This window comes from Garra rufa, chromosome 2 (genome assembly GCF_049309525.1).
Source record: "Garra rufa chromosome 2, GarRuf1.0, whole genome shotgun sequence".
In the NCBI taxonomy this organism is placed as follows: Eukaryota; Metazoa; Chordata; class Actinopteri; order Cypriniformes; family Cyprinidae; genus Garra; species Garra rufa.
Genome location: NC_133362.1, coordinates 622264 through 639302, shown reverse-complemented (window position 1 = coordinate 639302; position 17039 = coordinate 622264). Strand labels below are relative to the sequence as shown.

The 17039-nt window shown below is 33.0% G+C and overlaps 1 protein-coding gene across 1 annotated transcript in view; it reads right to left on the bottom strand.

Moving 5' to 3' along the window:
* The window catches only part of LOC141325780 (inositol polyphosphate-5-phosphatase A-like), a 49027-nt gene that overhangs the window by 4462 nt on the left and 27526 nt on the right, over positions 1 to 17039 (bottom strand). The window contains exon 5 of the mRNA XM_073834514.1: positions 4396 to 4507. Coding sequence (XP_073690615.1) covers positions 4396 to 4507 — 112 coding nt within the window. The remainder of the gene's footprint in view (positions 1 to 4395; positions 4508 to 17039) is intronic.

The window sequence follows — 17039 nt, the reverse complement described above, 5'->3', positions numbered from 1 at the left end:
TTAGAAATTATTTGATGATTATATTAATATAGTCTGCTTTCTGTTTTCCATTTTATTTATTTAAGTTTTATTTTTTTTGTTTATTTTTTCATCACTACTTTTATTTTTAAATGTAAAATTTATTTTATTTTTTATTGATTGATTAATTGTTGGTTTTATTACTACTTTAACTTCTTTAAATTATTTATAATTACAAAAGCATTTATGTATTTATTTTTTTAAATTTAGTTTTAGCCTTGTTTGATCTATCACTGCTTTTACTTTTTTTTAATATATTTATTTGTTTATTCACTTTTTTTTGTTTAAATAATTAATTTGTTACAGCTTTTACTTTTTAAAATTATATTTATCTAAACTGTATATGTTTTATCTTTTTTATGTCTCTTGTTTTAACCAGGTTTGTTACTTGTAAACTTTTATGCAGATGCTCTTCAATGTTCTTCTGAAGATGTTTTTGATTTGAAGTGGATTTTCATGAACTTATTAACAGGTATCTGAGCTTGTTTTAATCATAAACTCACTTCTTTTTGATCAGTTTCTCATAAAACAAGACTTTTTATCTTCTGTCATTTTATATCTCTAGTAAATGCATTGTAAATTTTGAATCTTTAGACGTTTGCACTGGAAAACAAAACAAATCTTGATGAAGATCAGTACTTTTCCTGTATTCTAGTGGTTCAGAACAGATGTTAAAGCCTATTTTGTTTGTGAAATACATTATAAAGTCATGCATATTGTTTGGAAGTTGCATTTTCAAACTTTGCAAAAGCATTGCAAATACATTAACCATTGTGTTCTGTATTTCTAGTACAAATATCTAAACATCCTTAAATCAAGATGCATTTACTGGAAATGCAAAAATTAAGATGCAAAGTCTTGTTTCCTGAGAAATTGATCGAAATGGAGTTTCTGATTAACATCGTATCTTCTGTCATTTAATATCTCCAGTAAATGCATGTTCATTTATGAATCTTTAGACATTTGCACTGGAAAACGACACAAATCCAGTGGTTCAGAACAGATGTTAAAACCTATTTTGTTTGTAAAATGCATTATAAAGTCATGCATATTGATTGGAAGTTGTATTTTCAAACTTTGAAGCATTGCAAATATATTAACCATGGAGTTCTGTATTTCTAGTACAAATATCTAAACATCCTTAAATCAAGATGCATTTACTGGAGACGCAATAATTAAGATGCAAAGTCTTGTTTCCTTAGAAACTGATCGAAATGATTGAGTTTATGATAAAAACAAGAACAAATGTCTGTCAATGAGAAATGAAAACTTGTTTCACTTTGAACAAAGTAGATTTTTCTGAACTCATTGACAGGTATTTGTTACCGTTTTGATCATAAACTCACATCATTTTGATCAGTTTCTCAAAAAACAAAACTCTTTATCTTCTGTCATTTTATATCTCCAGTAAATGCATTTCAATTTAGAAATCTTTAGACATCTGCACTGAAAAAACATTCTATATTCTAGTGGTTCGGAACAGATGTTAAAGTCTTTTTGTTTGTAAAATGAATTATGAAGCCATGCATATCGACTGGAACTTGCATTTTCTCAATTATTTCATTATTGACACACTATTTTCCTATGTAATGCTGCGAAGCTGCTTTGACACAGTCTGTATTGTTAAAAGCACTGTATAAATAAAGGTTTAGGGTTTTATTAGAATCAGCTGAAATTGCATTAATTTGACCTTTTATTTAATATCTTTCTACCTTTCTCATTTCAAGCCTTGTTTGTTACGTGCAGTGTTTTATGTAGATTTGTTTGTGTCCTTTCTGATAAGGAGCTGAAGGTGTCTGCATGTGAATGAGCGCACAGACGCGCGCGGGTCAGTCGTGGCGTCCTGCGCCTCCCAAAGCGGCCGTACATTCATCAAACGCAGGCTTGATAATTTACAAAGGCAGCATAAAATTGTGGATTTTCGGCCTGCGTAATCTTTAGACAGATAAACAAATTACGGCAGGGGCCGGGGCCGTTCCTCTGCCCGCGCTTGACTGGCTCTTCATTACGGCGCACACGCCGCCGCGGACCTTTGGCGTGTTAGGGCTCGGCAAGCAGAAAATAACATGACGCGGAGCTAACAGAGCGCGGCATGATAGATGAGGCTGTTTACGGGCCCGCGTCTAAACAATCTGCACCGCCGCACCGCTGGACGGCCCGCCGACGCTCGCCACAAACCACGTTTGTCTCAGCTACTCGACGACTATTAAGAAAACAAACACTGCTCTGCAGTAAGTGAGTGGATCTGAGGGTCAGCAGCTCTTCATTAACCATTGACCTGAGGAACATCACTAATACTACTACTAGTGCTCAAACACTAACTAGGAATCGTAAGTAAAGCAGTGTTTGTCTGATCTAAACGGCTCGATTTAAGAGCATGCAAAGAAAACAGGAATAAACTGAAGTGAAATTTATTTGCAATGCTTTAAAGTTTGAAAATACAATATGCAGATAGAAGATTCTTAAATTAACATGCATTTAATGGAGATATTAAATGACAGAAGATAAAAAAGTCTCGTTTTCTGAGAAACTGACCAAGATGAAGTGAATTTATGATTAGATCAAGCACAAATATCTGTTAATGAGTTCATAAAAATCTACTTTGTTCAAAGTGAAACAAGTTTTCATTTCTCATTGACAGACATTTGTTCTTGTTTTAATCATAAACTCAATCATTTTGATCATTTTCTCAGAAAACAAGACTTTGGATGTAATTTTTTGCATCTCCAGTAAATGCATCTTGATTTAAGGATGTTTAGATATTTGTACTAGAACTACAGAACACAAAGGTTAATGTATTTGCAATGCTTCAAAGTTTGAAAATACAACTTGCAATCAATACACATGACTTTATAATGCATTTTACAAAAAAATAGGCTTTAACATCTGTTTTGAACCACTAGATTTTTTGTCTTTTCCAGTGCAAACATCTAAAGATTCATAAATTAACATGCATTCTGTGTTTTGTACTGGAAAATAAGACAGAAATACAGAATGGTTAATGTATTTGCAATGCTTCAAAGTTCCAATACAAGAAAATACAACTTTCAATCAATATGCATGACTTCAAAATGCATTTTACAAACAAAATAGGCTTCAACGTCTGTTCTGAACCACTGGATTTTTGTTGTTTTCTAGTGCAAACGTCTAAAGATTCATGCATTTGCTGGAGATATTAAATGACAGAAGATAAGAAGTCTTGTTTGAGATGAGAAACTGATCAAGAATTGTATCTTAATTATAGCGTCTCCAGTAAATGCATCTTGATTTAAGGATGTTTAGATATTCGTACTGGAAATCCAGAACACAAAGGTTAATGTATTTGCAATGCTTCAAAGTATGAAAATGCAACTTCCAACCGATATGCATGACTTTATAATGCATTTGACAAACAAAATAGGTTTTAACATCTGTTCTGAACCACTAGAATACAGGAAAAGTGCTGCTCTTCATCAAGACTTTTGTCGTTTTCCAGTGCAAATCATCTAAAGATTCATAAATTAACATGCATTTACTAAAGATATAAAATTACAGAAAATAAAAAGTCTTGTTTGCTGAGAAACTGATCAAAATGAAGATTATGATTAAAAAGCTTATTTTATAATGTTTCCTAATGTTCACTTATAATGACAGGAAGCTTTTGATATTTTAAAATGTTATCATTTAGAAATAATAAAATAAAATTTTTTGGTTTTATTTTTCATTTATTACTACTTTCTGAAACTGTACTGATTTTACTTTTTATTTAGTTTATTTTTTAATTTATTTTGTAGCTTATTTCTTGTTGTAAGCCTCAAGATGTTTTTTTTTATAGTTTCAAGTGTTTCTTTAATAGTGAAAATATAATAAATAATATAACATAAATTATATCTCCAGATAAACATCTAAACAAGTAGAACGTTCAGATTAAAATTGTCATGCATTTTATGTTTCTCAATGCTCACTTATAATGATAGCAAGATATTAACATCATAAACGGTCATACTTTAATTAAAGACCATTTTCTAGCCTAACTTTTACACTCCGTATGAGGGGCGTGTCTCCTTTAAGACATGTAAATGACCCACTTCTGTGATTGGTTAATCTATTTGCATATGAAATGAGCATGACTTATGTGAAATGGTGAGGTTTTGATTTTAGTTTAATGTTATGAAATCCATAAATTATAAAACCAACTCAGTTTGAGCTATAAAGCAGCTCTACAGAAGACAATAGAGTCATTATTCAGATCAGTTCAGTTCAATAACTGTTGCAAAATGCATCAATTGCGAAACCAAATCAGCTCAATTCAGGTCAAGGTTTGTTTTGTTCAGATTAACACCACTTACAATCTGACAGAGAGAGAGAGAAATGAAGCTGTTAAACTAATGATCTTACCTTTATGAGCAGGTCTTTGGCCGAGGCGGACATGAGGATTCGGTCACACCAGGCGGGACATCGAGTGTTCATGTACTGCTTTCCCTGACTGGAGTCTTCACTGTATGGATAACTGCGGAAACACACACAACAACTGATCTGTGCTCTATAATCATTCATTAGTGCATAAAGACTCTTATTTAATAGCTTGCATTTTCATTTTGCAGTGTAAAATGAGCAGACCAGCCATTTGAAACACCGGAGCGATCAGCAGCGGATCTGATTTCTATTTCTGAGAGCTCACGTCTGACGGCTCTGGGGGAGCAGATGGTACACGATACAGACACAATGGACATCAGATTGAGGCGTCCAGATAACAGCCTTATGATGTTAATGATGGACTTCCTACACGAGACAGCATGAGATCATAATCACAGCGTGAATGGAGCGTGTGCATTATGGAGTCTATTGTGTCCAATTATAATACAAACTACAACCAGCAGGAGAAGTCACTGTTTCATATTGCACATCAAAATCTAAACTACAAATCAGACTACTTTTTATTGAGATTTTGTCATTCTGATGAAGATTTGTGACATTATTTTGATAACACTTAAAAACATTTTTCCTTAATATTTACTGCAATGCAATGAAATGCAATGAAAAAAACCTAACTTATTAAAACAAATTTTTATTACTTGATGAAAATCATCTTGTCCAGACACCTTTATTATTATTTGTATTTAATCTGCATAAAATAACTGAACTACTATGATGTATACTTGTATTTTAAATAATGCCATTTAAATATATAATCATTTAATTTAAATAAAATGTTATTATTAAATTTACATTTTAAATGTGATATAATGTACATAATAAATTAGAGCATAAAGTAAATTACTTGCACCCAATCTACACTGATGTATATTTTCAATTGTGTTTGAAGGTGTACTTTACATAATATATTTAAATAAATAATTATTTTCTTCACATTATGGGATGTTTTCACAAAACTACTGACGTATGCTTTCTATAGTGTGACTGTGAGAGTTATTCAGGTGTGTTTTAAGATGTACTTTATATTATATAATTTAAGTTATATACTTTACTTATACACAATTTTTTTCATGTTTTGAGGTGGTTTTGCAAAACGGAATTGCGACATAAAGTTGGAATTGCGACATAAAGTTGGAATTGTGTGATATAAAGTCAGCATTGCGAGATAAAGTTGGAATAGTGAGATATAAAGTCGGAATTGTGAGATATAAAGTTGGAATTGCATGATTTACAGTTGAAATTGGAATTGTGTGATATAAAGTCAGAATTACAAGATATAAAGTTGGAATTGTGAGATATAAAGTTGGAATTGCATGATATTCAGTTGAAATTGGAATTGTGTGATATGAAGTCGGAATTGCGAGATATAAAGTCAGAATTGTGAGATATAAAGTCAGAATTGTGAGATATAAAGTCGGAATTGCGAGATATAAAGTCAGAATTGCGAGATATAAAGTCAGAATTGTGAGATATAAAGTCAGAATTGTGAGATATAAAGTCGGAATTGCGAGATATAAAGTCAGAATTGCGAGATATAAAGTCAGAATTGCGAGATATAAAGTCAGAATTGTGAGATATAAAGTCGGAATTGCGAGATATAAAGTCGGAATTGTGAGATATAAAGTCGGAATTGTGTGAAATAAAGTCGGAATTGCATGATATAAAGTCAGAATTGCGAGACCTAAAGTCGGAATTGCGAGATATAAAGTCGGAATTGCGAGATATAAAGTCGGAATTGCGAGATATAAAGTCAGAATTGTGAGATATAAAGTCAGAATTGCGAGATATAAAGTCGGAATTGTGAGATATAAAGTCAGAATTGCGAGATATAAAGTCGGAATTGCGAGATATAAAGTCGGAATTGTGAGATATAAAGTCGGAATTGTGTGAAATAAAGTCGGAATTGCGAGATATAAAGTCAGAATTGCGAGACCTAAAGTCGGAATTGCGAGATATAAAGTCGGAATTGCGAGATATAAAGTCAGAATTGCGAGATATAAAGTCAGAATTGTGAGATATAAAGTCAGAATTGTGAGATATAAAGTCAGAATTGTGAGATATAAAGTCGGAATTGCGAGATATAAAGTCGGAATTGTGAGATATAAAGTCGGAATTGTGTGAAATAAAGTCGGAATTGCGAGATATAAAGTCAGAATTGCGAGACCTAAAGTCGGAATTGCGAGATATAAAGTCGGAATTGCGAGATATAAAGTCAGAATTGCGAGATATAAAGTCAGAATTGTGAGATATAAAGTCAGAATTGTGAGATATAAAGTCAGAATTGTGAGATATAAAGTCGGAATTGCGAGATATAAAGTCGGAATTGTGAGATATAAAGTCGGAATTGTGTGAAATAAAGTCGGAATTGCGAGATATAAAGTCAGAATTGCGAGACCTAAAGTCGGAATTGCGAGATATAAAGTCGGAATTGCGAGATATAAAGTCAGAATTGTGAGATATAAAGTCAGAATTGTGAGATATAAAGTCAGAATTGTGAGATATAAAGTCGGAATTGCGAGATATAGTCGGAATTGTGAGATATAAAGTCGGAATTGTGTGAAATAAAGTCGGAATTGCATGATATAAAGTCGGAATTGTGAGATATAAAGTTGGAATTGTAAGATATAAAGTTGCAATTGTGTGAAATAAAGTCGGAATTGCATGATATAAAGTCGGAATTGTAAGATATAAAGTTGCAATTGTGTGAAATAAAGTCGGAATTGCATGATATAAAGTCGGAATTGTGAGATATAAAGTACGAATTGTGTGATATAAAGTCGGAATTGCGAGATTTAAAGTCAGAATTTTGAGATACAAAGTTTGGAATTGTGTGATATAAAATTGGAATTGCGAGATAAAGTTGAAATTGCATGATATACAGGTGAAATTGGAATTGTGTGATATAAAGTCGGAATTGCAAGATATAAAGTTTGGATTTGTGTGATATAAAATTTAAATTGCGAGATAAAGTTGGAATTGCAAGATATAAAGTCGGAATTTTGATATATAAAGTCGGAATTGCGAGATATAAAGTCGGAATTGCATGATATAAAGTCGGAATTGTGAGATATAAAGTTGGAATTGCAAGATATAAACTGGGAATTGTGAGATATAAAGTCAGAATTTTGAGATAAAAAGTTTGGAATTGTGTGATATAAAATTGGAATTGCGAGATAAAGTTGAAATTGCATGATATACAGGTGAAATTGGAATTGTGTGATATAAAGTCGGAATTGCAAGATATAAAGTTTGGATTTGTGTGATATAAAATTTAAATTGCGAGATAAACTTGGAATTGTGAGATATAAAGTCGGAATTTTGATAAAGTCGGAATTGCGAGATATAAAGTCGGAATTGCATGATATAAAGTCGGAATTGTGAGATATAAAGTTGGAATTGCAAGATATAAACTGGGAATTGTGAGATATAAAGTCAGAATTTTGAGATAAAAAGTTTGGAATTGTGTGATATAAAATTGGAATTGCGAGATAAAGTTGAAATTGCATGATATACAGGTGAAATTGGAATTGTGTGATATAAAGTCGGAATTGCAAGATATAAAGTTTGGATTTGTGTGATATAAAATTTAAATTGCGAGATAAACTTGGAATTGTGAGATATAAAGTCGGAATTTTGATAAAGTCGGAATTGCGAGATATAAAGTCGGAATTGCATGATATAAAGTCGGAATTGTGAGATATAAAGTTGGAATTGCAAGATATAAACTGGGAATTGTGAGATATAAAGTCAGAATTTTGAGATAAAAAGTTTGGAATTGTGTGATATAAAATTGGAATTGCTAGATAAAGTTGGAATTACATGATATACAGTTGAAATTGGAATTGTGTGATATAAAGTCAGAATTGTGTGATATAAAGTCAGAATTGCGAGATAAAGTTGGAATTGCAAGATATAAACTGGGAATTGTGAGATATAAAGTCGGAATTACGATATATAAAGTTGGAATTGTGTAATATAAAGTTAAAATTGTGAGATATATATTATATATCTATATATTGAATACTATATATTTAAATAATGTATTCTTTTCTTCACATTGACATACATAATTTACAGTAAATAATATAATTTAAATAAATTCTTATATAAATTCAGTACCACAACAATTCTTTGATGTATATTTCAATTGTGTTGTATTAAAATGTAAAAATAAATCATATAATTTGATATAAAAATAAAATAAAAAAAACCTCTTAAGACGTTTTTGCATTAGAGTAGGCCATTTATAACTGGGTAGAAAATGTGTTTGAAATAAAAAAATGCAAAAAGTGATTTAGTTTTTATCTCTTTCAGTTCTGAAACGAAATGTATTATATTTGTGAAGCAGTGCATGCGTTACTGTCCATATTCCGCGAACACACACACACAGCACTAAGTGCGCGGCTGCTAGGACACACAGACACTGGCTCTGGTCAATTGGCCGTGAAAGCGGCTCATCACGCGGTCGCCGAGACGGACGATCGGCTCATTTAGTGGAATCAGCTAATCAAACAGTTCGCGGCTCGACAACACCATCAGCATCGGCCGCTTCTGCCCAGCTGACCGTCTCCACGACGACCGGGTCAAGGGTCCAACAGGGGTGGTTAGCGGGGGTAAAAGAGGGGAGGGGGACTAGTTAGCCCACATCCGGCTAACACACAGGCCCCCGACCGAGTGGCCAAACAAGAGCCGGCAAGGGGCCTTTGCAGAACGTCTGAGCGCAATTAGCATTGATGGCACTTTAAGCATGTGGAAATGAAGGGCAGTTTTGGTATGCTAACGAGAGATGATTCTGAGGATGAAAGACAGGAGGAAGAATGAGTGAGTGAATGATAGCCGAGGATAGAGAGCGGGAAGAGCCGGATAATAAGGGATAGAGATGCAGAGTGTGGGAATTAAGGGGCGGGAGAAGCTCTTCAAAGCGTGCGGCTTTCTTCAGGGTGGCCCACACAAACCCTACAGGAAGTTTTAGATGCGCTCCTTCAGCTGGATTAAACACATCTGATCTGCCGAAGGACTGAACACATCTTTGAAATCGATCCCTGATGCCTGACGGCCGAGTGACGGCAGGAGGAAGGTGTCTGTATCCAGAGAGCAAACCAACCTTCATGATCAAGATGCATGCTCAGATTCAGTCTTTACTACTGAGACAGAGAGCCCCAATCTGACTCTAGTATGAGATGTTATCATTTCAAGTCTCTTCTGCTCACCAAGGCTGTTTTTATTTGATCAAAAATACAGTATATTGCAAAATATAATTACAATGTAAAATAGCTGATCAAAAATTTTTCAGCATCATTACTCAAGTCTTCAGAAATCATGCTAATATGCTGTTTTGTTGCTCAAGACACATTTCTGATTATTATTAAAAACACTTGTGCTGCACAATATTTTTGTGGAAATTAATGCAAAAGCATTGAAATCTAATTTTTCTCTCTCAAATACGAAAGTTTATTTCTGCCATGGAATAAAAAAGAAAAAGAAAAATATGGCTTTTTTATCTCACGGTTCGGTTTTTGTATTCTTGCAATTGTGTTTATATCATATTAGTCTCTATTTTGTATGCAGTTCTTAGAAAAAAAAAAAAAAAGTGCAAGATATTAAGTCGGAATTGTGAGATATAAAGTCAAAACTGCAACATAAAAGCTCAGAATTGGCAGATATGAACTTCCAATTCCAAGAAAAAAAGTTTACTTTGGAGATAAAAAAGAATTGCGCGATATAAAGTCAGAATCGTGAGATATAAAGTCGGAATTGTGAGAAATAAACTTGGAATTGTGAGACATAAACTATTAATTGCAAGAAAAAAGTTACATTTGGAGATATACAGTCTGAATGGGAAGATATAGAGTCAGAATTTTGAGACAAAGTTGGAGTTGCATGATATACAGTCGGAATTGCGAGATTAAGTTGGAATTGCGAGAAATAAAGTTGGAATTGCATGATATAAAGTTGGAATTGCAGGATAAAAAGTTGGAATTGCGAGAAATAAAGTTGGAATTGCATGATATACAGTTGGAATTGCGGGATAAAAAGTTGGAATTGTGAGATATAAAGTCAGAACTGCGAGAAATAAAGTTGGAAGTGCAAGATAAAAAGTTGGAATTGCAAGATAAAAAAAACAGAATTCCGAGATATAAAGACGGAATTGTCAGATTTACTCGGAATTGCGAGATACAAACTCGGAATTTTGAGATATAAAGTTGGAATAGTGAGATATAAAGTTGGAATTGTGTTAAATAAAGTCAGAATTACAAGAAATAAAGTTGGAATTGCAAGATAAAAAGTCAGAATTGTGATATAAAAATCGCCATAATCGCGCGATAAAAAAAAAAAGGAATTGCAAAATTTAAAGTCAGAATTGTGAGATATAATCGGAATTGCAAGATATAAACTCGGAATAGTGAGATATAAAGTTGTATTTGCAAGATATAATCGGAATTGCGAGACAAACTTGGAATAGTGAGATATAAACTTGGAATAGTGAGATATAAACTTGGAAAAGTGAGATATAAACTTGGAATAGTGAGATATAAAGTTGTATTTGCAAGATATAATCGGAATTGCGAGACAAACTTGGAATAGTGAGATATAAACTTGGAATAGTGAGATATAAACTTGGAATAGTGAGATATAAACTTGGAATAGTGAGATGTAAAGTTGGAATTACGAGAAATAAAGTTGGAATTACGAGAAATAAAGTTGGAATTGCAAGATAAAAAGTCAGAATTGCGATATAAAAATCGGCATAATCGCGAGATTAAAAAAAGGAATTGCATGATATAAAGTCGGAATTGTGAGATATATAGTCGGAATTGTGAGATATAATCGGAATTGCGAGACATAAACTTGGAATAGTGAGATATATAGTTGCAATTGTGAGATATAAAATCTGAATTGCGAGACATAAAGTCAAAACTGCGAGATATAAATTTAATTGCAAAAAATAAAGTTGCAATTGTGAAATATAAAGTTGGAATTGCAAGATATAGTTGCAATTACCTTTTTAATTTTTTTTCTCCCATAAACAAATGTTAGTGATTCGAGTGAACTACAGTAGTCAACATTTGAAGTACATCAAAACCTTTCATCAAAGTTGTCCTAAAGCCAAAGCAATACCTGTTCTCATCTTAGGACAACTTTATTTAATTTTTTGGATCCATTATAAATGTTGACCACTATATTTTAGTGATTCTCTTTCGTATTGAATGAAATCTTTTTCAAATCCACATTAGTTTTGACTCACAGGATCTGATTGCAGTGCATTCTGGAATTGCGTTATCCGCTGTATTTGGTCAAAACAAGTCAACTTAGATCGGTCTTCACATCAGTGATGTCTTATAATGCTGTGTAGGCAGGAACAGAGAGACTGTCACTGTAACTGCTCATACGAGGAGCTCACACACACACACACACACACACACACACACACACACACACACACACACACACACACACACACACACACAGATGACAGCACTCTAATGCAACAGCAAACAGCGGCGCGGAGCCGCAGGGCGGTGATTAATGCTGTCGATTAGCGCGTACAAACTTATCTGGCAGAGTAAACGCTGCCGCTGGGTGTGTGAACCGGAGACCAGCAGACACTATCACACTCCTGCCAAGACTAATTACACTAATTAATGGGGCCACGCTGATAAACTCAACAATTGCCCACCTGTGTGTCTTACAGTCAGATCTCACACCAGCTTAACCATTCAACTAACACCGCCTGTTAACAATAACATTACACACATTTACACACAATCATACCATTTCAAACCTCAACATCTAGCCAGGTTTATTTTAGTATTTACCTGTATGTTTTTATTATAGTATTTTAGTATAATATTATAGCATTTATTAATATTATAATTTAGCTTTATTTATTTTTACATTTTTGTTATTTTTAATATTTAATATTTTAATAATTTTAGTTTTTGTAATTTTACTAATGTCAATTGTCTTAGTCTTCAGATTTGTAACCATATGTATTTTTAATATTCTTTTTCTATCAACAAGATATTAGAAACTATTCGATTAAAAATGTATTTTATATTTGTTTTAGTAATTTTACTACTTCAACTTATTCAAAACTAATGCGAAATGAAATGTCTCCCTTTTACTTAAGATTTTTAAGTTTAACCTTTTGTAATATTATTTTTCCAAATAGAAAAAATAAAATAGAAAATATTTAGAAAATTTATTTTAATCTTTATTTCAATTCATACAAAATTATTTCCAATATTTTAATTAAGAATAACAATAACAGCATCCAGCTAAATGTCTTCTTTAGGTAAGTCCTGCAGGTTTGAATGACATGTAAATGATAACATAATTTTTGGGAGGACTGTCGCTTTAAGCTGTCGCCTCGGTCACATGACCTATCCTAGCGCCGCTTTGACCGCGCCCCACATCGCGGACGGTTATCTCGTTATACATGATGACAAATACGTGACAAGCCAAACACTGATTCATTGAGACGCCTGCATTTAATGAGGGCCGTATAAACTCTGAACACAAAGAGACTGAACGCACCGATAAGAGATACGCTATTAATGAGAGGACAGAGGTCACATGATGCACTGCAGCACAGAACCATGGAGCTGTCAATCAAACACAGAGTTACAGAAAGAGGTGTGTGTTTGTCTGAATGTTTGTGTGTATGTGTTGCGCAACAGGAAAAAGCCAATTTCCGCGTATGATGATTTATAATCAAATCTATTTACGGTTTAGATTGTCTTTACTTTAGATTATAAAGCACAGTTAATGAGGTCATGATGTAATCGGATCTCAGACTTAATGTTTTCAGCCTGAGTAGCTCAGAATCAACCCATAAAAACCTAGAGAAGGTAGTTAGCAACTAAATATTGTTGAACTAAGTTCTCACGATAGTAAGCTGTCCCAAATCTGGTTCTCACAATGATCAGTTTGCCTTAAAATCCTTATTTCAACCATTGAAAATTACTAAACGCATAAAAATATAAAGTTATATAGAGATATAAAGAGATATACCCCCGGTTTCACAGACAAGGCTTAAGCCTAGTCTAAGACTAAAATGAAAGCCTGAGCTGTTTTAACTGAAAGAAACTTGCACTGACTGATCTTAAATTATATCATGCCTTTGTTTTGTCACAAGATGCACACCAGTAACATGTTTTTCTAAGCATGTTTATGAAAATTACTGAACTATGTGCTAATCCTGGTTTAGTCTAAGCCCTGTCTGTGAAACCAGGCCATAAAGTCGGAATTAGGAGATTAAAAAGTCAGAATCGCAAAATATAAAGTGGGAATTTGTAGAATATAAAGTTGAAATTGCAAGATATAAAGTCAGAATTGGGAGATTAAAAAGTCAGAATCGCAAAATATAAAGTTGGAATTGTGAGATACAAAGTCGGAATTGCAAGATATAAAGTCGGAATTGCAAGATATAAAGTTGGAATTGTGAGATATAAAGTTGGAATTGTGAGATATAAAGTCGGAATTGGGAGATACAAAGTCGGAATTGCAAGATATAAAGTTGGAATTGTGAGATATAAAGTCGGAATTGCAAGATATAAAGTTGGAATTGTGAGATATAAAGTCGGAATTGCAAGATATAAAGTTGGAATTACAAGATATAAAGTTGGAATTGTGAGATATAAAGTTGGAATTGTGAGATATAAAGCCGTAATTGGGAGATACAAAGTCGGAATTGCAAGATATAAAGTTGGAATTGTGAGATATAAAGTCGGAATTGCAAGATATAAAGTTGGAATTGCAAGATATAAAGTTGGAATTGCAAGATATAAAGTTGGAATTGTGAGATATAAAGTCGGAATTGCAAGATATAAAGTTGGAATTGTGAGATATAAAGTCGGAATTGCGAGATGTAAAGTTGGAGTTCTGATATATAAAGTCAGAATTGTGAGTTATAAAGTCTGAATATCGAGATATGAAGTTGGAATTGTAAGATATAAAGTCTGAATTGTGAGATATAAAGTCGGATTTGTGAGATATAAAGTCGGAATCTCAAAATTTAAAGTCGGAATTGTGAGAGATAAAGCTGTAATTGCCAGATAAAAACTTTGAATTGTGAGATGTAAGGTCGGAATTGCCGAAAATAAAGTCAGAATATTGAGATATGAAGTTGGAATTTTAAGATATAAAGTCGGAATTGTGAGATATAAAGTTGGAATCTCAAAATTTAAATTTGGAATTGCAAGAAATAAAGTCGGAATTGTGAGATGTAAAGTTTGAATAAAAATCTGAATAAAAATATATAGTGTGTAAAAACAACAAAAACAAAGTTACTAAAACTGTAACTATAATTAACATGAAAGCAGACCATCTAATTGTGTCTCAGTGATGCTAGAACAGCAGTGTTGATTATTGCTGAAGTGACGACACTCATGCCCTCTCACAAACACAGATGCATGTGTGTTCATCAAGCGTCTCAATGAAAGACGTCACTTCAGCGTTAAACGGCTTCACAACAATGTCACTCGACTGTCAATGAGTGTTTTTATTGCTGCTCTCTGACAGAATGACAGTGGAGACGGCTGGAGCGCAGAAGAATATCATGCAAACGTGTTACAAACAGACTTTCTTCAGTTCACACACGCTAGACGTCATACAGTGTGTTTCCTCAATGACACTGACTGTCAGAAATGATGTCACTCACAACTATTCACAGCCAAACTGCAAAATCAGTTGATGAGAGATTCTTTCAAATAAAACAAACCAAATGGCCATGTCAAGAATCAAGAGTTTCCTACATAGCTACATTTACAGCTACAGCATTAGAATTCATTGCATTTATAGATATTTCTGGATGCATTGACATTTGAATGACAGGTATTTGGATTAAATGTGAATTTTAAGGTCAATATTACTTTAAAAACATTAAATAAACATAAAATATATATAAAGATGTATACATATGTGCACAAAGCTTTTTGTATCTTTTTTGTATCAGTATCTAGCCGATTTAATATTATAAAACATATATTTGCAAAGAAATTTTCATGATTTTTCTATATAAAGTTGGAATTTCAATATAAAAATTCAGAACTGCAAGATATAAAGTTGGAATTGTGGGTAATAAAGTCGGAATTGTGAGATATAAAGTGAGAATCTCGAGATATTAATTCAGAATTGCAAGATATAAAGTCGGAATTGCAAGATATAAAGTCAGAATCTCGAGATATTAATTCAGAATTGCAAGATATAAAGTCGGAATTGTGAGATAAAGTCAGAACTGAGAGATAAAGTTGGAATTGTGAGATAAAAAGTTGGAATTGTGAGATAAAAAGTTGGAATTGTGAGATAAAAAGTTGGAATTGCGAGATAAAAAGTTTGAATTGTGAGATAAAAAGTTTGAATTGTGAGATGTAAAGTTGGAATTGCGAGATGTAAAGTTGGAATTGCGAGATGTAAAGTTGGAATTGTGAGATGTAAAGTTGGAATTGTGAGATGTAAAGTTGGAATTGTGAGATGTAAAGTTGGAATTGTGAGATAAAAAGTTGGAATTGTGAGATGTAAAGTTGGAACTGCGAGATGTAAAGTTGGAATTGTGAGATGTAAAGTTGGAATTGCAAGATAAAAAGTTTGAATTGTGAGATGTAAAGTTGGAATTGCGAGATGTAAAGTTGGAATTGTGAGATGTAAAGTTGGAATTGTGAGATGTAAAGTTGGAATTGTGAGATGTAAAGTTGGAATTGTGAGATAAAAAGTTGGAATTGTGAGATGTAAAGTTGGAACTGCGAGATGTAAAGTTGGAATTGTGAGATGTAAAGTTGGAATTGCAAGATAAAAAGTTTGAATTGTGAGATGTAAAGTTGGAATTGCGAGATGTAAAGTTGGAATTGTGAGATGTAAAGTTGGAATTGCGAGATGTAAAGTTGGAATTGCGAGATAAAAAGTTGGAATTGTGAGATGTAAAGTTGGAATTGTGAGATAAAAAGTTTGAATTGTGAGATGTAAAGTTGGAATTGCAAGATAAAAAGTTGGAATTGTGAGATGTAAAGTTGGAACTGCGAGATGTAAAGTTGGAATTGCGAGATAAAAAGTTGGAATTGCGAGATAAAAAGTTGGAATTGTGAGATGCAAAGTTGGAATTGTGAGATGCAAAGTTGGAATTGTGAGATAAAAAGTTGGAATTGCGAGATGTAAAGTTGGAATTGCGAGATGTAAAGTTGGAATTGCGAGATGTAAAGTTGGAATTGTGAGATGTAAAGTTGGAATTGCGAGATAAAAAGTTGGAATTGCGAGATGTAAAGTTGGAATTGCGAGATGTAAAGTTGGAATTGCGAGATGTAAAGTTTGAATTGTGAGATGTAAAGTTGGAATTGCGAGATAAAAAGTTGGAATTGTGAGATGTAAAGTTGGAATTGTGAGATGTAAAGTTGGAATTGTGAGATAAAAAGTTGGAATTGTGAGATGTAAAGTTGGAATTGTGAGATAAAAAGTTGGAATTGCGAGATGTAAAGTTGAAATTGCGAGATGTAAAGTTGGAATTGCGAGATGTAAAGTTGGAATTGTGAGATGTAAAGTTGAAATTGCGAGATGTAAAGTTGGAATTGCGAGATGTAAAGTTGGAATTGCGAGATGTAAAGTTGGAATTG